The sequence below is a fragment of the Cucurbita pepo genome, chromosome 2, assembly GCF_057944985.1.
Source record: "Cucurbita pepo subsp. pepo isolate OVF chromosome 2, ASM5794498v1, whole genome shotgun sequence".
In the NCBI taxonomy this organism is placed as follows: Eukaryota; Viridiplantae; Streptophyta; class Magnoliopsida; order Cucurbitales; family Cucurbitaceae; genus Cucurbita; species Cucurbita pepo.
In genome coordinates, this window is record NC_141799.1 from 4,343,909 (window position 1) to 4,366,590 (window position 22,682).

Here is a 22,682-nt window from a genome sequence, read left to right on the forward strand (position 1 = left end):
ACTCCATTTTTGGCCCACACTCTCATGTCTCACCTGTCCCACACCTTGGTTGCCATTATCTCAAATCCTCCATTGAAAAGGATTGAATTGGAATCCAATAATGCCTATGTAATATTGCATTCTAGTGTCTATACTTTCAATTATTTCCGTTTTCACCTCCAAATTTCACACGATATCATGTCGGTTTTCATTATATAATTCAAAGGACAATTATGTCATATGCATAGCTAACACGACCTTATTTTAACCACCAAGATATCACTAAAGAAGTCGTCGTTTTGAATTCCCACCAAATGAAATCTACTCATCTCAACAACTCAACCAACCCAGACTACTCAATCCAAACCCCAAAAGTTGAAATGAGTTAGATCTTCTTCGATTTAGATTAGGTTAGTTTTTTTTTTTTAAGGTTGGTTCGACATTTTTTTTTTAGGTCAAGTCGACCAACCTAACCCGAAAATAGAAGGTTGGGTTGTGAATTGTATTCGAGTTGCTCGAAGAATGAATTTTGTTAGACGAACACGACTCTTTACAATGGTATGATATTGTCTACTTTGAGCATAAGCTCTAGTGGCTTTACTTTGGACTTTCACAAAACGCCTCACACCAATAGAGAGAGTATTAATTGATTATAAACCCAGGATCATTTCCTAAATGAGCCGACATGGGACTTTCATCATCTAACGCACCCGACTCGATTAGTGGAGGGTAAAGTGAAATAAAAGAACGTAGATGAGGGCAAAAACGTAAATAAAAAAAAAAAAAACAAAGGGAAAAGAAAAGAAGAGAGAGAAAAGGAGTGTGTCTCATCTTTTAGTTGACATAAGAGAGGTTGAAGGGAGTGAAGTGGTTGAATAGAGAAGAAGAGAAGAAGAGAGAATTGATCAGATCTAGGAAGGTGGGAGCAATGAAGTTGTTGTTCCAGTGCCCATGCTGCTCTTGCTTCTGCTTCATGAAGCCCAAGCCAGGCAAGCCAAAGCCTCAAGAACAACCCAACAAGGAACAACCCAACAAGGAACAACCCAACAAGGAACAACCCAACAAGGAACCACCCAAGGAAGACAAGAAGAAAGAGTAAACTCTCCATTCATTTTCTTCTTCTGCAACTTTCCATTTCACTTTCCCGAGAAACAAACACAAAATGGAACCATTCACGTTTGCTTTCCTTTTGTGTTTCATTAGTACCACCCACCAACTTTATCATATGCTCCATCTTATTTTTCTGTTACAACAATTGTAATAAATTATGCGTTACTCATCATCTCACTCTGTGTTTCTTACCCACTTTTGATCTCAATTTTATTTTGTAATAAGTTTTTAAAATTTTAATATTTTTTTTTTTAAAAAAATTAGTTTTAAACAAGTTTATTTGAAGAAAAATTCTAAGTTTATTATTATTATTTCCTTCTCAAGGAGTGGATTGGAATTGTAAATTTCGTCATATAATTTAAATAAAATTATAATTTAATCCTTAAAAGTTTTAAATATTAGAATTTCATCAAAATTATAAATTTTTTACATGATTCCAATTGATTTTTATTGGTTAGGTTTTGGATTATTTTTATTCCAATTCTATTAAACTTTAAATTTAATATTAATTAAAGGACCAAAAAGTAACTTTGTTTTGTTCATTTCTATATAAATAAAGGTAAATGAATGAATATTATATAGTAATACCAAACTTTTTTATGGAACTATTTGGGATGTGGATTGGGCTTAAGGTCGGCCCTCTAAGCCCAATTTATAATTGGGCTAGAACTTAGAAGAGAGTCCAACAAAGAAATAAAGATGCGAGCGGCGTTGACATCCGATACATACAGAGACAAACGAGAGTGAGATGAGAATTGAGCACTCGAACGACGACACACAAAGACAACTGAGAGAGTCAAACAACGAATGACGAAGAATAAGCTCTGATGTGAGTGTCGGAGACTTGTAGTGTGAGAGATAAGATTTCATTTCACTTACTTAGTTACCGTAAGTAACCCTCGAGGTCGAATATGAAAGTTGCATGAGACTGTAAGGCAAAGTCTCGGACTCATGATTAAAGAGAAGAGAAACAGTCTGCAGAGTGTAGACGCTCATAGGGCAGGAGTAGACGCAAACGATGACTCATGGGCTTGGACTATTGGGCTGCTGTGTGGGCTTGAACCTATTTTATTTTACATTTTTTTTAAGGTTTTCGGATTGACCAAATAATTTGAATTTCAAACTCAAACCCAACCCGAACCGGAACAAATTCCGAAAAACCAACCTAACCTAATCCTTCTAATTCGGATTGGGTTCGTAAGTTGGAGCAACAAAATTCAATAATGAAACAAGAAATTGGTTTGTTTTGATCCAAAAAGGAACTTCCACGTCCTAAATTAAGAGTTGTGTGCGCCACACAAGCTCATCAGCTCTGCCCAATGACCTCAAATAGCCAACCCATGGCCCTTTAAAACAACAACACCCAACACCTTCATCTTCATATTTTCACACACAATAATCAAACACGAGCAAACCAGAAGAGTAAGAAGCAACCACCATGAATTCAAAAACAACATCCACAATGCTTATCATCATCGCCGCCATGGCTGCTGTGACCATCGTCTTGCTTCCGATGCCAGCCGAAGCGCATATTCCGACCGTCGGTGTGATACCTAAATGCATCAAGAGCTGCTTAACCTCATTGCAAAGTTTAGGGCCTAGTTATTGCTCGGATCTTTGTAAAGCTGAGTTCCCTCCACCACGACACCAACACCAACACCGACACCAACACCAACACCGACACCGACACCGACGAAGTCAGCCTCATTTCGATGTTGCATGTTGATGTTGGTGCTATTATATCAAACTAGATTGATATCTTTTTCATTCCCATTATGATTGGCTTTGATGTTCCAGCCATTATGTAACCTATTTAAAAAGCCAACTAGTTATTCATCGTATAGACTAATATCATAATCACGCTCTTTCAAAACTCACAATGTTATTGTGTGATACTTATTTTTGTTGATACGAGTAAACCAACCAACTAAAACTTAAGTCTTGGTTGACACAAACGACGTATACTCAAACATCCAACACCACTTTTTAAAAGCGGTCTTAAAAAACGGAGTTAAAAAAAAATCAGAATATATATATTTGGAAAGAGATTTTGAAAAAGTAAAATGAGTTGACCATGAGCAACAAGCACTAGACAAACATGACCGAGACAATTTTATGGTAATTAATTTATGACTATAGTTAATTACTATCTAGGTTAATATACGAGGTACGTTAATCAATAACGAGTATCACACAAAATGTTGGGTATTAGGGTTATTAATAATCTCAACTAACCCTATCTAAATAATTTCATTAGGTTAGTTTTCAAACAAAAAAACAAAAAAAAAAACTTTTATTATAACCATATAAAAGTTGAGGTATTTGGTGCATAAGTTGACATTGGTCGAGTTTTGAGGTAACTTCGAGTAGGAGTCAAGGATCGAGAATGTTTGTAGGTAGAGATCGAGTGGCTGGTATGAGGTGCAAGTTTTGGGTTTTCTTAAAATTTTGATCGCTGATAACTTCCTCGATTCTTTACGATTGCATGACTCGTACCTCATCATGCTTGTACAAAAAAGATCTACAAGTTTGTAGAATAGTGTAGGAGCTATCGAGACTTGTAGTTGTAAGAACCGAATTGAAGAAAGGCAACACATGTGGAATCATATGTCGCAATAGTTCCAACTCAGTTTCGAACCAGAATGTCCAATTCAACCTAACATTTTCCAATTCTTGTGTGGTTTGACTATTTTAACGTCCCAAATTTCACAAATATTAAACTTACTAAAGATACAAACAAAGTATAATGGACTGAAATCAAATGATAGTCGGTTTCCGATTCTTGGGTATGGATGAGGACGAATCTCCAATCTCGTTTTCTATTTAAACGGAGATATCTACCCTTAAAACATTTTTGATAGGTACGAATTTCAAAATTTTAAATTTCACATTTGTCTCCGTTTAAATAGAGAGTACTGAAGTTTTCTGGATATTTGGGAATGGATTGACTGATGAGGAGAAATGAAAAAAATTTAGAGCATGAATTCTACGATTCGATTGAAAAATCCGACCCAGTTAACTTTTTCGGACTATTGAGCCATCCAAACAACAACTTTTCGAACCCACGGACCTGATTTGCAAACAAATTCAATACACCAAGATGCCCAAATTCGAACAGATCACAACGAAATCGAGGAGGAAAGGAAGGTAATCCGAAACTTACCCGATATCGAATAAGCCCAATTCAAAAGTTTAGGTTTTAAACACCATGGCTGCTTCAACTTCGAGCGCAGTGCTCTGATTGTCTTCTGATTCTCATATATAAAGGCCTCTTAGACCCTTTTTCCATTTCAACCTGAATCACCCAATTCTTAGAGCTTCTCCGTTTTGACATACGAATAGCTGCCAATGGCGACGGCATCGGAAGTGGGTGTCAATGGAGAGAAGAGGGCTACGATATCGCCTGATTACTTGGAGAGCAAGGCGGTCCTTGAAACTAAGGCTCTACTTTCAGAGCTGTGCCGCCATTTTTATGGGCTTGGATGGGTCTCTGGAACTGGTGGCAGTATCACCATCAAGGTCCATGATGATGCTATTCCCAAGCAGAGTCAGCTCGTTCTTATGTCTCCTTCTGGTTTGTTCTTCGTGTTCCTCTCCCCTTTGTCTGATTTATAGTGTTTTTTGGTCTATGGAGAAGTTTTGTTTGCTTTTCTGGGTTGTATCCATATGGTTTTGCTTCCAATTTCATGGGGATTTGTTATCATCTACTAGCTCTATTCCTTGCTAAGACATGGTTCTCATACCAGACTGAAATTCTCCGACCCTTTACTTGTTTATATTCATATCTAGCATGGTTCTCATACCAATTTATCATGCATTAACAGGCGTCCAGAAGGAAAGAATGGTACCAGAGGACATGTACGTGCTATCACCTGATGGTTCTATCTTATCTTCTCCTATTGCTAAGCCATTCCCACACAAGCCTCCAAAATGTTCGGACTGTGGTCCTCTTTTCATGAAGGTTTTGATTTCATATCCTTCTTCTACCATGCTCATGTGTGATTTCTTGTTCATTTCCTCCAAACACAAGAAAATGATATGATATGATTTGCAACGTTTTGATAAAAATCCTCTGTAAATTTGTGAATCATATGTTTTTAATGAAGATCTAAGGGACATAGGATTATAAATGCTGATATTTGATGTAGTAGATGTAGAATAGTAGTCGATCCTTCTGTTATTCGTTTCATCATCATATTATCCTAGTGAAGATCACTTCCTACTTTTGGATTTTGTTATTGTGGAGCGCTCGGAGTTGATATCTGACAATTTTTTGTTTATTTTGTTTCCGTTCCAGGCATATCAGATGCGAGATGCTGGAGCTGTTATTCACAGTCACGGGATAGAATCATGCCTTGCAACGATGATCAATCCATCAGCAAAGGAATTTAGAGTGAGTTTTCACTTCATGGCATTTATTCACAAGGGTGAATCCTGCTATTTTTAACGCTAATTTTGTATACAATCTACGTATGTATGAAATTATGTCGTGTAGGTTAATTATCGCGTTTCTTTTAAAGGCAAGGAAGGAATATCTTTTTGATTATGAATCCTGTTCCCTGCTATGATTACTGCAGATTACTCATATGGAAATGATCAAAGGAATCAAAGGGCATGGTTATTACGATGAACTCGTGATCCCAATAATAGAAAATACTGCTTATGAATACGAGCTCACAGAATCACTAGCTAAAGCGGTAAGGAGCGATACTTGAATTTTATCTGCTGGTTTTTCTTGTTGATCTTCAGTACTTTCGAGACGAGTTACAAACAAGACCAAGGATATATGCAATTTCCACTTAACAAATGTTAGACTAAAATTCCTCTATGTATATGTTGGGTGATTTCACTGTATTGATTGTAACGGCCCAAGCCCACCACTAGGGAGAGTGTTTTGTTCTCCTCTCTAACCGATGTGGGATCTCACAATCCACCCCCCTTCGGGCCCCAGCTTCCTCGCTGGCACTCATTCCCTTCTCCAATCGATGTGGGACCTCCAATCCACCCCCTTTGGGGTCCAATGTCCTTGCTGGCACACCACCTCGTGTCCACCCCCTTTGGGTCTCGGCCTCTTCGCTGGCACATTGCCTGGAACCTGACTCCGATACCATTTGTAATAGCCAAAGCCCACCGCTAGCAGATATTGTCCTCTTTAGGCTTTCCCTTTCAGGATTCCCTTTAAGGTTTTTAAAACGTGTTGGCTAGGAAGAGGTTTCCACACCCTTATAAAAAATGCTTCGTTCTCCTCCCCAACCGATGTGGGATCACACTGATCATCGTGCATTTCAAGTAATTATGAACACTATTTCCATATGCTAATTACCGTACCATTCAATGAAAATGATGGAAACTTATTGTTACTGATTAATGGAACAACCATTGATTGTTGATCAATGACTGGAATTTTTTCTGCCAGTAAAAGACCATGCATACTCTGACAATTGTTTATTCTGTTCTAAAATTTTCATTTCCTTCGCTTTCTACAGATCGAAGCCTACCCAAAAACAACTGCTGTGCTTGTTCGAAACCACGGCATTTATGTATGGGGAGATTCATGGATCCATGCGAAAACTCAGGTTCGTTATACATAGTAATATAGGGCCAAATCAATGGATCGCTGTATTTTACGAGATTCACTTTTATCTCTGGATATAATTTCTTGTAAAAGTAGTAGCATCTACTTATTTATTATATCTTTTGGCTTGGTCTTGAGACACTTGTGTTTATATTGCTTTAGCTGTACTCTGAACAGTGATGGATAAAGTATGGCAGATGTTTTATTCAATATTCACACTGTTGAAATGCTCTTTCTGAATTGTCCACTCATTGTTTCAGGCTGAATGTTACCACTATCTCTTTGATGCGGCCATCAAGCTTTATCAATTGGGCCTAGACTGGTCTACTCCAGATCATGGTCCCATTCGGAACGTCAAGGAAGTCGTAGTAGCTGGTAGCAACAATGGAGCATCTTCAAAGGTTGAAGCTCTGATATAATTTATACACTTAGACAATTTGATTTTAGTACAATCTCTCTGTTTGTCTGTGTTAAATTAAATTGTTCTTTACTTACCTACATGTATGTACGTACCTCATTTTTCGATATATATTCTGTAGCGTTGCATTGTTCTTGACATTGAAGGAACTACTACTCCAATATCATTTGTGACCGATGTTCTCTTTCCATACGCTCGCAACAATGTCCGAAAGCATTTATCTCTAACATTCGACACTGCAGAGACTAAGGAAGATATTGCGTTGTTACGATCTCAGGTAAGATAGTTCTGTTCTGGAGTTTAAGTCGATCACAGAACATTTGTTGGTGCTAGTAACTTGAAAATACAATTGCAGGTGCAAGATGATCTGGAAAAAGGTGTTGCGGGTGCCGTGCCTATTCCGCTTGATGATTCTGCAAAAGAGGACGTTATTGCAGCTCTAGTTGCGAACGTTGAAGCCATGATAAAAGCTGACAGGAAGATTCCTGCTCTAAAGCAGTTGCAAGTAAGTAGAAATGTTTAGTGAAGAAAACAACTAACTGTTGTGTTACAAGAACTAACCCCCAGTTTTGTCAGGGTCATATATGGTTAACTGGATTCGAGAACAATGAATTGAAAGGAGACGTTTTTGACGATGTACCACGAGCTCTGGAAAGGTGGCACGCGTCGGGCATAAAGGTCGTTTATAACATCTTTTCCCTCTTCCACATATAACCACTCTGGTCCATCATGTCTTCTTTTAATGGTTTTTTCTCTGTCCAAATAGCTGCAGCAACGCGTTTTAAAAACACGATAAAGTTCTTTGATTTTAGAACTTTTTGAAAATTACTTTTCTGTGTCCAAACATGAATTCAACATAGCTATATCCTTTAAATCTGTCTTGATGCTATGGTCACTAATACCTAGATGGAAACTACTATTGAGTCCTTAACGTCAGTTTTGCTCACTGGTTAACTTTCAGTCTTCAATTTTATTGATGATCAACCAGATACTTTAAAAGACCATAGTTCTCTCTCTTTGTTAATTTGCGTAGTTATGTGAGATCCCACGTCGGTTGGAGAGGGAAACGAAGCATTCTTTATAGGGGTGTGAAAGCCTCTCCCTAGCAAACGCGTTTTAAACCTTTAGGGGAAGCCCAAAGGGGAAAACCCAAAGAGGACAATATATGCTAGCGGTGGGCTTGAGTTGTTACAAATGGTATCAGAGCCAGACACCGGGCGGTGTGCCAGTGAGGACGTTGGACCTCGAAGGGGGGTGGATTGTGAGATCCTACATCGGTCGGAGAGGGGAACAAGTGCCAGCGACAGGGCTGGATTGCGAGATCCCACATTAATTGGAGAGGGGAACGAAGCATTTTTTATAAGGGTGTGGAGATCTCTCCATAGTAGATGCATTTTAAAAACCTTGGGGAGAAACCCTAAGGGGAAAGTCCATTGAGGACAATATCTGCTAGCGGTGGGCTTGGGTCGTTGCATGAACATTTGTAACATGCAGAAATAACGAAAGCAGCAAAAATGCATTCAAAGTTGTCTCTCTTAACTCGAGCGATGTTTAGAGTTCAAGTTCCTCCGTTTGTTTCCGACATGATTGTTAACCAGGGACGATTCGTTTTCTAATAGTGAAGTAATGATTAATTTTTGTAGGTATACATATACTCGAGCGGCAGTAGATTGGCACAGAGGCTTCTATTTGGAAATACAAAATATGGGGATCTGAGAAAATATTTGTGTGGATATTTTGATACCGCAGTGGGGTAAGATCTAATTTACTTCTGATAGAAATATAACAATGTTTGGACACTATTTATACAAGCTACTCATTCTATACTCTCAGAAACAAAAGAGAAACGCGCAGTTATGTCGAGATCAGAGAGTCTGTTGGCGTCGATAAGCCATCAGAAATCTTGTTCGTCACTGATGTTTTTCAGGAAGCTGTAGCTGCAAAAGCAGCAGGTATTTTGCATCTTCTCGACCCTTTTTCATTTATGGTGTACTCTTAGGGGGGTGGATTGTGAGATCTCACATCGGTTGGAGAGAGAAACGAAACATTCCTTATAACAGTGTGGAAACCTCTCCCTAGTTTTAAAAAATTGTGAGGTTGACGACGATACGTAACAGGCCAAAGCGGACAATATTTGTTAACGGTGGATTTGGGCGGTTACAAATGATATCAGAACTAGGTTCTGAGCAGTGTGCCAGTGAGAACGCTGGGTCCTCAAGGGGGGCGGATTATGAGATCCCACATCGGTTGGAGAGAGAAACCAAACATTCCTTGTAAGGGTGTGGAAACCTCTCCCTAGTTTTAAAAAACCGTGAGACTGACAATGATATGTAACGGGCCAAAGCGGACAATATCTGTTAGCGGTGGATTTGGGCTGTTACAAATGTTATCAGAACTAGGTTCCGAGCAGTGTGCCAGTGAGGACGCTGGGCCCTCAAGAGGGGTGGATTGTGAGATCTCACATCGGTTGGAGAAGGGAACGAAACATTGCTTACAAGGGTGTGGAAACCGTTCCCTAAAAGACGCGTTTTAAAAATCATGAGGATGATGAATACGTAATGGGCCAAAGCGGACAATATTTGTTAGTGGTGGGCTTGGTGTTACAAATGGTATCAGAGCCAGGTTCAGAGTAGTGTGTCACTAAGGACGCTGGGCTCTCAAGGGGGTGAATTGTTATATGATTGATATCCCATTTTTCAGGATTTGATGTGAACATATCCATCCGACCTGGGAATGCTCCTCTTCCAGACAGTCATGAGTTCAAGACCATTCAATCTTTTTCACAAATCTGAAGATGTGGTATGTGTGTCCCTTTTTCCCCTATTAGAATGTCCAATAATTCTCGAGAATAGAAGCTTATTATTCACATATAAATAAAACTCATCATCTTTGAGTATCAAATGCAAATTCCTATTGACTGCTATGATATCTGCCAACTGATAACATTGATATCATCTTGGATGACTATGTATAGTGACATGCATCACCCTTGTGTTCGGTATTAGTTTCGATACCAAATCGATAGGAAAGTTGAGTTCTACCTTCTATTTTCTTCATTATGTCTTGTTCATACAAATGAAGGTTGAATTATCTTACACGAAATCGAAGAAAACAAGTTATATATGCAATGAAATCTCTAGTTTGGTATATGAATTGTACAATTACCTTAAAAGAAAACAAGTTTGAACTTAGAAGTCATGCCTGATGTGTTGAACTCTATACTATAGTTTTCTCAAATGAAAGAGTTCTATAAAAGGAAGCTTAACCAACCAAGCTAATCCTAATTATTGATAATTGATTAGTTCATCATTACTCTTCCACCTTGTTATTCTTGTATCATTGATATACGAAGTTCATTTTTATGTTCGTTCGACTAGATCGACAACCCTTGAGCTTGAATTGAGCTTTTCCCAATGAGAATTATAGATTTGGTTCTTATGTTTGGCAATTAGAAAGTTGTCTTTTCAATTACTTCAATGATGAAATACCTTAATACTTTCTTTTTGTCGTAATGTTCTTTCTTGAGACAGATTTTTCCAATTAGTTTGGAGTCAAGAAAAGTCTTCGATTCTTTAAAATTGGGTTGAAGAAATTTTAGGTTATTCGGACTTTTGGACAAGTATCGTCATTTTTTAATCAATTAAACTATATTTAAATTAAAATATATATACATATGAGATAGAAAATAAGTGAAGGGGAAAGGTAGATCATGAATTTTAGCGCCAATCACACTCCAAACTAATTTTTGAGGACCACTTTTGAAACAAAAAAAAAAATAAAAAATTCAATTTCTATTTTAATTTTGGTTCAAATAAAAAAAAAAATTATGGATTCAATTGCTCGGGAATTTTTCTAAAACGAGATTGGATTAAATTTAATCGAACCAATTTGAATTTACTGTTAATTTAAAAAAATAACACATTTCTTTTACGACAAAATATATATATATATATATATATATATATATTAAAATTGAGTTATAAATCTTAATTAAATGTTATAAATCGTATAATATTAAAATTAAAAGGGGTTTGAAGAAATTAATTAAAAGTTAAGAAAAAAAAAAAAAAAAAAAGACAACTTTTATGTTTGAAGACAGAAAAAGACAAAAGAGAGTAAGAAAGCAACGGTATTTACAGCCCCAATTGTATCCATCAATACACTTAGTGGAACTTCCAACCTTCTTCCTTGTGGATCTCCACCCTTTGTTTAATGCGAAGTCTTCACTTAAATTATTATATCTTTGCTTTCTTTCTCACCCAATTCACAAAAAACAAACATTTTCTCACTAACTTTCCCGGAAAATGGAAAGGAAAATGAAAGAAAATGGTTCACAAGAAAGAACACCACAATTCAAACCAAACCCAAAATCGAAGTTCAGTTCAGTTCAGCTCAAAGAGTTCATAGAGGCCTTTTATCATTCATTACCAATGGATTTCTCTTAATCTCTGCGTTAATCTCAGAGAATCATTTCATCAAACCCCAAATCCCCACTCGATTGATCAATGATTCTCTTCTTCTTTTCTAAGAATCAATCAAAGTTACGAATCTCTACAAACAAAACAGAGTAAAACAGAGCAAAACAGAGCAAAACAGAGCAAACCCTTTGTTTTCGTCACGAAGAAGACGACGATTCCGACACTCTAGGCGACGTTTCGGGGAATAGAGACAGAAGTTGCGGCCGTTCCGCCACTCTCGGTGTGTTCATCGGCGACGGATGCAAGTAAAACCCCTTCTCAGCAATCGCCTTCTCTTCCTCCGACGAGCTTCCAAGCGACGGTGACGACGACGACTTATCAAACAACGGGTCATCATTCAACGGCGTAACAGGACTAAGCGCCAGAGAAGGAAAATCGAGAATACTCGGAGAGAGAATCTCAGTATTACGAGGCGAAAACCCAGCAGCACCGGGGAAATTAGGGATTAGGGTATTGATCATCAAACTATTCTTGAGGTGATTCCGCCGCTCATACAGCTTGAAACTCTGCTGTTTCTTGGGCACAGTTTTAATCGGAGGAATAGCGAAGTTCTTGGAAGATTGAAAGGGGTCTTGAGAAGGAATGGAAGAGGGCTGCTTGGAAGAGGGCGGTGGGTGCGGCGGCCTGGGAGATTCCGACGAGCCAGTGAGCATTTGAACGACGTGCTTGAAACTGGAGGTATCGGCTTGAACGAAAGTAGTGGGGTAAGGAGTGGAATCAGATCTGGGGAGGAGGTTAGGGGAAGTATTGGGAGAAGGGTTTTTGTCTGTTTCATGGGATGATCTAGTTGTGGAGGTTGAAGATGAAGTGATCTCCATTGAAGGGGTTTGTGAAGCTTCTTCCTCCTGTTCTTCGTCTGGTTGTAGAGAGAGAAAGAGGGGGAAGGGTTTTGATGGAGGAGAGGGAAGAAAAATGGTTTGAGTATGAAATGTTTTTGTTGTCTTCTGCCACTTTCTTCCTTTTCTTTTCCCACTTTTATAATTTTCTTCTCTTTTTCTAAGTCTTCACTTTATTATTTTTTGAACTTTCTTCCTTCTTTTTATTTTTTATTTTTTATTTTCATATTTAAATCGAATAATGTATTTAATGGCAAAATACTAATAACATTATCTACTAATATTTATATTATTTTCTTTTAGCCCCGATTAATACAAACTAACCCATCAACGCAACCAATTTGTATATTATAAGTCGAGTATGAACTTATTTATTGAAATTGAGTTGTTAAATTTTAATTAAATGTTTGAAAAAAATAAATAAATAGATAATTTAGGATCAAAAATTTTACTTTTATTAAAAAATAAAAAAATTGAAAACAACGAAAATCAACCAAATCCAGAAGATTTATAGTTGAGTTCCGTCGTACCAACCCACAAACAATCCTTAAAAGGTAATTTCGTGGGTATTAATGTAATTCAAGTAATTTTTAGTACAATAAACGTGGGACGAAGCGTGTAAATGATTTAACCGTTGAACTAAAGACAACTTACAGAAATATCTTTTTACGGGATTATTTTTTATTCAAGAGAATATAATATTAAAAAAATAATAATAATAAAAAGAAAAAGGGAGGGTTTGTGGTGTGATTGGCTGGTGAGAAAATGCCCAACAACTCAGGGTACTATAACAAGAGGATGCCATTGCTTTGGTTTTTTTTTTTTTTTTTTTTTTTTTTTTTTTTTTTTTTTTTTAATTTGGAAATATATATAAATAAAAAAAAAATAAAAAAAATAAAAAAAAAAAGTAGGGTTTGACTTAAGAGCCCCTGACCTGACCTGACCGTAAGACTTGGTTGTCTTAGTGTCTGCCCAATGGCGTTGGGGCGCTTCAAACATTTCAACGCCGTGTCTTTCACGCGTCAATTTAATATTGCCACAAAAATAAAATATATTCTTAAATTCCAAGTTTTCGTCTCTCCTAAAACAAAAATAACCAATTTTCTAATTCATTTTCAAGGCTGCAAAAATAAAAAAATAAATAATTTTATTTTTTTAAAAATATTTTAATTAAATTTGAAAAAGGCAAAACCGTCAAACTGGAAGTGAAAGAGAAGGGTCCGTCTTAGAAGCAAAGCTAAGGCATTTGACATCATTTTTAACCCAACACTCCCTGACTTTATATTTAATTATAATTATAAGAATGGTATTGTATAACCTAAGTTATGAATTAATCATTAACTAAATGAAATTAATATTTAATTTCCATATTAAATTGTTAAAGTTATAATTTATTTATTTATTAAAAAAAAGAAAGAAATTGTTTCCACTATGTATTGAATATGAATATGTTCTTATTCCAAAAATAAATGTTTGCATTAATAAGTTGAAATCCCCATTAGATTCTCAAAAATTTAGTATTGCTTTAACCATTAGGGTTTGGTTAAATTGGTGATTCGAACGACATGAACATGGTCCACAACTTAACTCAACTAAGTTTTGGTTGGGTTGGGTTGGGTCGGGTCGTTAGTGTGACACCCGAGTAAATGAAGGGTACATTAATGAACCAAAACCACATCAAAATGAAAGCAATCGTAATGATAAGATAATTAAGAAAGGCTTCAAGGAAATGAAAGTTACTATCTATACTAATAAGATGCATCTTCTTTTACAGTGGGAAATCCCCAGTTAAGCATGTTTTGCTTAGAGCAGTTCTATATTGGGTGATCTTCTGAAAAATTTTCTATGATGCATGTAAGTGAGGACAAAGCATGCCGGAGATACTCGTGTTGGTCTGTGGGGATAGTCTTCACTCTTAAAAGCGATGAATAAGTAACTTAACTATGTTGCAGGGGAATATCAAACCCATCAGATGTCAAATCAGGATTCCATATCCTTTGCATGTTGGTCTCGATATGATAAAAAAAAGTTGGAACCTGAGAACCAAATTGAATTTTCAATTTTCTAAAAATTCAAAAAAAAAAAAAGAAAAATCCAACTCATACTTTTTGATTAGATCTTCTAGGTTATTTAGGTCATCACGTCATATAAACACCCCTAATCATTAGCCTTACTATAAGATTATGCACACATCACGAAACAATATTTCTTGTCTCATAGCCTATGACATGGTCGAGAGGTCTTATCATATCAACTGATAGCAAATCCGTCTTAAACTCCACTAATATAACTATACAAGATCATATCACTTTCAAATTATTTATTTACTTTCGTCATGTGATATCTAATTTGATTGTCGAAATTGCTTTAGTTAGCGCTATTATAGTTTTAGTTGAACCCTCAATTTTTTCCAACGTTAGTGGTAGATCGATATCTAAGATTTGATGATAGCTCGTGATGTTTGTCCATAACAACAAGTTTGATTCAAAAATAGGATGATTACGAATGTGAAAAGGTAGAACGGACCCAAAATGATAACACAATCTACATCCTTAAACGATAGATTTGTTAACTTTAAATATCTATATGATTTGATTCACATAATCTAAAAGCACAATCAAAGGTCCACATACACTTAAATTAAACCCTACAATATTAGACATGATATTTAATTACTCAAAACCACATAAATAAATAAATAAAAATCGCCTCCAATATAAGTAAGGCTAAGGTTCTTTCGGACTCAAAAAATATTATTTTTCATAGGAATATTACATTTCCCACTGCCCTTCTCCGACTTTTACTGTCCAACCGGATATATTGAACAGAGTTCTATAATCGGTCTGCAACCCCTGGATACCGAAGACGTCCTTGGAGTGATCTCGTAGTTCCTACAGGATGGAGACGATGGAGTCGGTCCATGAATTTTCTTTCCTTTTGCCGCATTTCGCTCGAAGGGAGATAGTGCTGTAGATGGAATATTACAATAAAAACAAAAATTGATTTAGAAAAAAAACTTATTTAGTAACAAACTTAATAATTTAACACGTTCATTTTATTATTTTTAAAAGAATTAAACTTGTCAATCTGAACATAATTATCACTCGAGTTGAAAATTGATGAGTAAGGAGGCAAAAACGAAGTAATCGAGTGCGATTTCAAATGGGTGATGGACGAGAAAATAAGCAACCTATAAAAAAAATCTTTTCAATGCCCTTTTTGTAGGGCACAACTCATAATCATCTTGAATTCTCCTTCTATCCACTTCACATCAAATTTTTTCGGTGTACACGAGTTAGGTTGGAGAAATTTTTTCGTGTAGGAGTGCATGCGTTCGGTTAGGTTACTGACTCGAGTAACCCGAAAATGTTTTCACAACCCAACCTAACCTTTATGATTCGAGTTAGATAGATCGAGTTTTTTTTTATTTTTTAAGTTTAATATACACCCGGCTAAAAAGTATCTAATAACTTTTCGAACTATCAATATTTTATTCAATAAATTTCCGATATATTTAACGTTATTTTTATTTGATTAACTTAGGTCGTCATAGACTTATTATAATAAGTTTAAGAATTAGTAGACACTATTTTTAATATTATTTTTGAAGTAGGAAAAAATTTAAATTAGAATAATGAATAAAAAAAATTGAATTATGAAAAACAAATTTAATAAAAGGTTGGCCGGCTTGACTTTTTTTTTTAATAAAAATAAAAAAAAATTAAAAAATATTGTGTCAGAAAATGTTTAATTTAATGCAGAAATTGGAAAAGACAACTTACAAGGGAAAGTCTCACATTTCATAATATTCTTAAAAAAATTTGGTTTGTGGGGTCCACTGGCCCCACTTTGTTTTTAAATATAAATATCTTAATTAGTAATAATATAATATGAAGTTAATTATTATAAATTCATATAAACATCCAAATTCATCATTAATTAATTAATTGTTTATATTAGAGCTGGTCAATAATTATTGTAATTTATATTAAAATTATTAAATCGAAGTTTATAAATTAACATTGTAGATGCATACGAAGATTGATTTATAATTTTAAATTATGTTTATTTATTATTATTAATTTGTTTGAGGATTGATTTATTCCTATTAATAATGTGAATTTCTATTTTTATAGCCTTTTAATTTATTCAAACTTTGAATGAGTTTTTTTAAGTAAAAATTTGGTGGAAGTGGCTACCACTTGGATATATTGGACACCAAAAATAAACTCTTTTTTGGGACTTGTAGAAATGTTATTTTTAAGTCTTTAGAATGAATTTTGAAACAAAGGAAACTCGAGAGCATAGCATTGAACACTGTAACGACCCAAATCCATTGCTAGCAAATATTGTCCTATTTGGGCTTTCTCTTTCGGATTTCCCTCAAGGCTTTAAAACGCGTCTACTAGGAGAAGGTTTCCACACACTTATAAATGGTGTTTTGTGTTTTGTTCTCCTCCCCAACCAATGTGAGATATCACAGACATGGTTAAAAATATGGGGGAAGGCACTACAAGTTTAACACGAGTCATTTCAGTATGTTTCATCTTCACTTACCTGCATCCTAAGAAAATTTCCAAGAGATCACCCTCCAAACAAAACATGTTTCACCATGGAATTCTTATAATTGAGTCACTCAAATGCGAAAAGATAGGTACACCTTGTTGGTATAGGGAGTATTAGGGAGTGGCTTTCAATTTGTTAAAGTATTTTTTAGTCATCATATTCTTAAAATCACTGTAATTCGAATGTAATCTTAGTTCATTCACATGTACTTCTCCTTTACCTGTCATAATATTTTTCTCTAATAAAATTAGCTTCTCATACCGAGAAAGTTAGTTTTCAAACCATGTTTCATATTTAAAACCAATCAACTCACTTTCGTACATTAAAAAAAAAATAATAATATCTTATATTTATTCATTTTAAGACATACATTTAACATGTGTTTTTAAAAATTATTTTCATCACCAGAAATTATGAAAATAATATTCCAAATTTCTAATTTAGAATTTTAAATTGTTAAATTATATTTTACGTTATAAATTCAATTTATTTTTTAAAATTGTACATATATAAGTGGGGAAAATATAAATGGTTAATAATATGAAACTAAAACAAAAGAATTAATAAATAAATTTACCTTGATAATTGAGAGATCAAACTTGCAACTTGTAGCATCTGCATTTACAAAGACAACCAAACAACTAGACCAGAGCCTCCTCACCACAAGCTTTACTAAGAATTTAATGACCAAGATTTTTCCATGGCCTTCGATGTCTCCAATGCAACAATTAAAGAACTCCATCCTTCAACCTTCAACCTTCAACGTCAAACTTTAAGCAATCACATGTATGACCAAGGTTTCTGCCGTTTGATTCTCTGGGTAGTGCTTTAATCACTTAACTATCAACCAGTTCTTGTTGGGATTAAGAATAATCACCATGACTAGACGGGCAAAAAATTCAAATCTCGATTCCTACGTGTTGAACTGAAAACACAATCCTACTAGTGAGTTCCTACGTGGTGTTGCAATGAAGAATATAATGGTCCTACAGTTAGTGTAACGGTTCAAGCTCACCGTGACCATATATTGTCCTATATGGACTTTCCTTCAAGATTTTTAAAACATGTCTACTAAGATAAGGTTTTCACACTCTTATAAAGAATGTTACGTTTTTCTCCATAACCGATGTGGGATCTCACAGTTAGAGAGTTAGAGAAATGTACGAGGATGAAGAAAACATATCCAAGTAACGCAACTTTATGTTTGTTTTTAATCATTGGTAGGAACATCTATCTTATTTGCACTCATAGACTCCTAGTACAATCAACAACATGAGTAGTTGCAACCATTCAATGATCTCAATAAGAAAGTAGCTTCTAATTTACACATCACGTAAATAAAGAATTACAGGAGCCTAATCAGGTAGAAATACACTTGCATTACATGGAATTCAATGACCAGAAACCTTTGATGCTTTCATAAGTGAAATCAGGGAGTTCATACCTTGATGCAGGTTAGGTGAGCCAACAGAGTGATTGAGCTGCACTTTAAAATTCATTAAAAAAAATGCTTGTAATATTTGTAGCCTTCTGTAGAGAGTGTTTTTCTGAAGTACCTCGAGAAGAGAATACGCTTGGATTGTTTGATATTCCTCGAAGTTCATTGAAGTATCAACAAAGTGATTGAGCTACAGTTTTGAACTCATTCAAACATGTTTGTAGTATCTTTTGGCGCTTTTGGAGAGACTGTCTTTCGTTCTGAAGTACCTCAATAGCACCTGGAGCTACGAACATGTCTGTGAACTTCTCGTCATTCACGGCAAATAATTCCAAACAAAGTGCCACTACAAGTTTTTCTCGACTGCACAAATAGCCACATATAAAGAACAACGATAATTAAACAATTTATCTTTAGCCCACCAACCATAAATTTTTCTATTTACTGCTGGAAACATATAAACATCTAACAACTCTAAATAAATTTGGGTAAAATAAGTCAACTTACCAAGGTGTTAAGAATCCAGAATTCAGTGTAGACATCACACTTCGCTCAATGAGAACTTCACGAATCCTAGCAAAATGTTGCGCTGCCGATGAGCAAATTTCTGTGTAAGCTGAGCTACATCTGGAACTGCCATCATCATTACCAAACAAAGTTCCGCCGCCATCTTGACCACCGATCCGACTAGAATTTCTGGTCACTCTTGAAACCCTTTTTCGAACTCCAATATCCATCCCATTCACAAATTCCTTCTTTACTGCATACCCAACATCACTAGGTTGCTCTGGTGAAGGAGTCTCAGGAACAGTCATTTGGCATTCTCGAAGGGCTTCTCTAGATTCTTTACCTTTTCCTGGTGTTATCTGTTGTACGTTTTTTTCTGGAGGTCTGTTCTCCTGATCCTTTATTGTTTCGTCATGAGAATCTGTCCCACATTCAGATAATTCAAACGAAAACGAACCAGCAGAAGCCCGATTAATTTTCTGAAAAGATGATGCATTTGAGAGAGAGCCTCCTTCAAAATCATTCTCGTAGCAGACAAGTGAATATGGGCTTGTAACAGAGTCGAGGTGGTGACGAAGTAGTTGCTTGCACTGTTTAGCAAGATCCTTCAGAAAACGATTGTAAGCATGCCTTAAAGCAGCGTGAAAACCAACATACCCGTCCATGCTACAGTGCTTCTTCCCATCTGAAAACAAAAGAAAAAAATTGTTTGAGAAGCCACTAAACATAAATGAACTACAATGCAAGCTTTTTTTTTGTCACCCAACAATTAGAAAAAAACGATGAACGGGCAGATCCCTGAATAACTACTGAGTTTTTCACTCATCCACAAGTATAGTAGAAAACAAAGAGATAAAAACCCAAGAAAACTATAAGAAAACAGGGGAAAGCTTATGTACTTTGTGATTCATAGGCACGATTTCTTTCCAGTGCAAGATCAAAAAGATTTTCCAGTACAAAAGCAAGACGATCACAAGCAGTATCTAGAAGAGGAGCAAGCCATGATCGTGCAGCAGCACGGGCAATCTCTGCAGCTGCTTCTGTTAATCCCCTACCTCCACGTTTGCCGGTATGAGCGAGTAATATGTTTGCTACCTGTTTCCAAAAAGCAAAGGAGCTTCATCAATGGTTAAAATTAAAAAATTAATCAGATTCGAGGAATGAATGATTCTTGCCTTCTCCCTTGAAACTGAAGGACACTCAATTGAATAAGCAGCACATCGAAACTCAAACATTACTCGTTCAAAAGCAGCCCCACCATACAACCGAAGGCTGGAGTTGGCAGGCTTGACCTCTGATGTAACACCAGGCCAACTTCCAATGCCACTTCCCGACTGTTCCTCCAAAGTAGTTTTCCCCCATTGCTCTGGTGCAGGATCTGCCGCACCTTCAATCAATGCGCTCTTTACCATAGAGGAATAGAAGACATTATTATATTAAATTAGAAGATGAAGTAAGTTAATCAGAGAAAGACATGAGAGAAAGGGGGGAAAATATTTGATATAGAAACTTCAAATAAAATGTAAGAACTTGAGCAATCAAAATTGCAAAGAACTCCATGGCACCCTAAAAGATCAAATTAGAATGCATCGGCTCAGATGCATGATGAAATGGGGAAGCAGTATATATTACTCACAAATTTGAAGCTTCAAAATGTTGTTGTTCCAGGTCCAAAATCAAGAGAAAAGATTGCAAAAAATAAATATTAACTAGATCCTACATTAAAAAATGTTGACGTAAAGGAACTACTCACCACATGATTGCTGATAGAAGCTGTATACAGCATAGCATATTTCCTAAGATGTGCAATATCTGAAGTAGCTTGTATTTTAGACTCCATTCTACATAGTTCAGATGCAACTTCACCACAACGTTGCTCTAGCAAAGCCAAAGTTGCTGGAGCAGCTTCCTTGTATCTCTTCTGAAGCTCGGATTCTAGATATTCCCTCAGGCAGCCAAAACCAATGTGAGATCTAAATTTCTCTTCATCGAACCCTCCCTTGACACCATCACGTAGATGACGAAGAACTTCAGAATCCACTTGAGATATTTGTCGCCGAAATTCATCATTAGAAACAGTATTTCTGTCCTTTGGCAGGGCCACAAAAAATGGATGAGTGTTATCTCCAAGGTAACCACTGGCACTCAAATACTTATCCACTTCCCATCGGTCACCGAATTCCTGAACATCAAAGAAAAGATCAAAACTTTGACCCATATATTAAAGTCAATGAGTCAGTTTCTAATTTCATGGAAATAGCAAAATCCGAGTCTTTAGTAGCCCATGGTAATGGTCATAGCAATTTTGATGCAATCGCATAAGTTGACATAGCTTTCTGATGCAAATATTCATCTAATATTGCTTACAGATAATGGGTTTCACAAAGTTCAGTTAATTCATACCTTAAGACGGTTATCAAATTTGGAGACAACAACAATAGTCCGTCTGAATGCGGGATCAATTTCACGAATTGAATCCAACCACAATGAAGAACACCACTCTACACTACTTTGCTGAAGGAACAAGAGAATACGATGGGGAGGACTTGCAAGGGACTTCACCATTGAAAGAATTTCTTGTGGTGTGTTCTCTGGCTCTCCCTTCCTTGCCTGCCAAAAGGAACAATAACTCATTGGGAGTAACAAAAATAAGGATATAAAATTGAAGGAATCAAAGATGGCGTTCTTGATGATCTCTAGAGCAAACCTTAAGAACAAAGCCAGGGGTATCAATAATGGTAAGGTTGGGGCAATGTGCATACTCTGCTCTCATCACAATCGGGATGGAAGAAACTGCAGTTTTGGTCTTCTTCAACAGCGCCTCAGTTCGAGACTTGATAATGTCTGCAATTGCAGATGCTAAAACAACAGGATTTCCATATTCTTCAGAATCTTCGTCCTATTTCCCAAAAACAAACAAGTAGCATCATCAAAATCATAGAAATCCGCTAGAATTATTTGCTAGGACGTCAAAAATAAAACTAAGGCCCCGGTAAAAGTTTGAACACCTCAAAGACACAAAAAAGCCCCAAATATATCAAAAGGAGCTATTGAATACTAACTAAACATGAGGATAAGAGACCTGAAATCGGCAACGGGGCTCGAGAGCAGTCGGATCATGGACCATTTGGAGGATCAAAGGCCTGCGTGTCCCCATTTCGACTTCGCGGACATTGAAGCGGAATCCAAGTAGGGCTTCTAAGAGAGAGCTTTTGCCGTCGGATTGGCCACCCAAGGCAACGATCTCAGGAATCGGAAGCTTTTCACCGAACGCCACAGCCGCCGCCTGAAGACGATTGTAGGCTTCAAATCGGGATCTGGACTCGGACGCGTCCATCCGGGTGGAGTTATGAGTCTTTCTGGAGGACTTTTCTGAAGGGGTTTTGGTCGGCGTGGTGAAGAAGGAATTGGAGGAAGCCATTGGAGCGGTGGCGAAGAAGAGGAGGGAAATGGAATTTGAATTTGAACTTGGATGAAGGCTGAGCTTGGCTTTAGTGCCACTCTAATGGGCCTCAACAAAATTTCCCAAATATTTGGGCTAACACACCAAAACAACCCTGGAATAAAAGCACTATATTTAAAAAATTACCATTATTTTCACCTTTTCAATTGTCTATTTAAAAAATATATATATATATATATATATATATATATTCTCGTTTAAATTAGAAATCTCGGGAGAGAGTTTAACCCGCCTCAAACCCGATAGAGAAAGAAATTTTTTCCCATATAAGTTAATTTCAGGATGACCGAGGATGGCAACAAGTGATTATAT

General features: G+C 36.3%; 3 protein-coding genes across 4 annotated transcripts; 1 reads left to right on the forward strand and 2 right to left on the reverse strand.

Annotated features, from left to right (window-relative positions):
* The first annotated feature begins 4,171 nt into the window (after positions 1 to 4,171).
* On the forward strand, positions 4,172 to 10,122 carry LOC111789157 (putative bifunctional methylthioribulose-1-phosphate dehydratase/enolase-phosphatase E1 1). Its single transcript, XM_023669816.2, has 12 exons — positions 4,172 to 4,663; positions 4,914 to 5,050; positions 5,387 to 5,482; positions 5,667 to 5,786; positions 6,576 to 6,665; positions 6,925 to 7,065; positions 7,204 to 7,359; positions 7,438 to 7,587; positions 7,659 to 7,760; positions 8,726 to 8,835; positions 8,916 to 9,034; positions 9,783 to 10,122. The coding sequence occupies exons 1-12, from the start codon at positions 4,438 to 4,440 to the stop codon at positions 9,872 to 9,874; spliced, it is 1,539 nt and encodes a 512-aa protein (XP_023525584.2). The 5' UTR covers positions 4,172 to 4,437; the 3' UTR covers positions 9,875 to 10,122.
* Positions 10,123 to 11,412: 1,290 nt separating this feature from the next.
* Positions 11,413 to 12,451, reverse strand: LOC111787498 (VQ motif-containing protein 4). Its single transcript, XM_023667481.2, has one exon. The coding sequence runs from the start codon at positions 12,376 to 12,378 to the stop codon at positions 11,698 to 11,700; it is 681 nt and encodes a 226-aa protein (XP_023523249.2). The 5' UTR covers positions 12,379 to 12,451; the 3' UTR covers positions 11,413 to 11,697.
* Positions 12,452 to 18,239: 5,788 nt separating this feature from the next.
* On the reverse strand, positions 18,240 to 22,377 carry DRP5A (Dynamin related protein 5A). Of its 2 annotated transcripts, XR_002814023.2 has the most exons (9): positions 21,990 to 22,377; positions 21,615 to 21,806; positions 21,311 to 21,517; positions 20,661 to 21,089; positions 20,083 to 20,310; positions 19,807 to 20,002; positions 18,908 to 19,592; positions 18,519 to 18,763; positions 18,240 to 18,443 (listed from the first exon to the last, which is right to left on the reverse strand). XR_002814023.2 is itself a non-coding variant. In XM_023667685.2 (8 exons), exons 1-8 carry the CDS (start codon positions 22,326 to 22,328, stop codon positions 18,574 to 18,576), a joined length of 2,466 nt encoding a protein of 821 aa, XP_023523453.2. In that variant the 5' UTR covers positions 22,329 to 22,377; the 3' UTR covers positions 18,240 to 18,573. The 2 variants fall into 2 exon arrangements, 1 of the variants encoding a protein (XP_023523453.2); XM_023667685.2 differs by having other exon boundaries at positions 18,240 to 18,763.
* Between the last annotated feature and the right edge of the window lie 305 nt (positions 22,378 to 22,682).

What these genes read in the sequence shown, in the direction of transcription:
- LOC111789157 (XM_023669816.2), top strand. Translation starts at nt 4,438, where the DNA reads ATGGCGACGGCATCGGAAGTGGGTGTCAATGGAGAGAAGAGGGCTACG. An exon ending in GTGGTCCTCTTTTCATGAAG is followed by an intron (nt 5,051 to 5,386) that starts GTTTTGATTTCA and finishes TTTCCGTTCCAG; the next exon opens with GCATATCAGATGCGAGATGC. An exon ending in CAGAATCACTAGCTAAAGCG is followed by an intron (nt 5,787 to 6,575) that starts GTAAGGAGCGAT and finishes CGCTTTCTACAG; the next exon opens with ATCGAAGCCTACCCAAAAAC.
- LOC111787498 (XM_023667481.2), bottom strand. Translation starts at nt 12,378, where the DNA reads ATGGAGATCACTTCATCTTCAACCTCCACAACTAGATCATCCCATGAA.
- DRP5A (XM_023667685.2), bottom strand. Translation starts at nt 22,328, where the DNA reads ATGGCTTCCTCCAATTCCTTCTTCACCACGCCGACCAAAACCCCTTCA. An exon ending in CCCCTGGCTTTGTTCTTAAG is followed by an intron (nt 21,518 to 21,614) that starts GTTTGCTCTAGA and finishes TCCTTTTGGCAG; the next exon opens with GCAAGGAAGGGAGAGCCAGA. An exon ending in CTTCTATCAGCAATCATGTG is followed by an intron (nt 20,311 to 20,660) that starts GTGAGTAGTTCC and finishes TCTATGGTAAAG; the next exon opens with AGCGCATTGATTGAAGGTGC.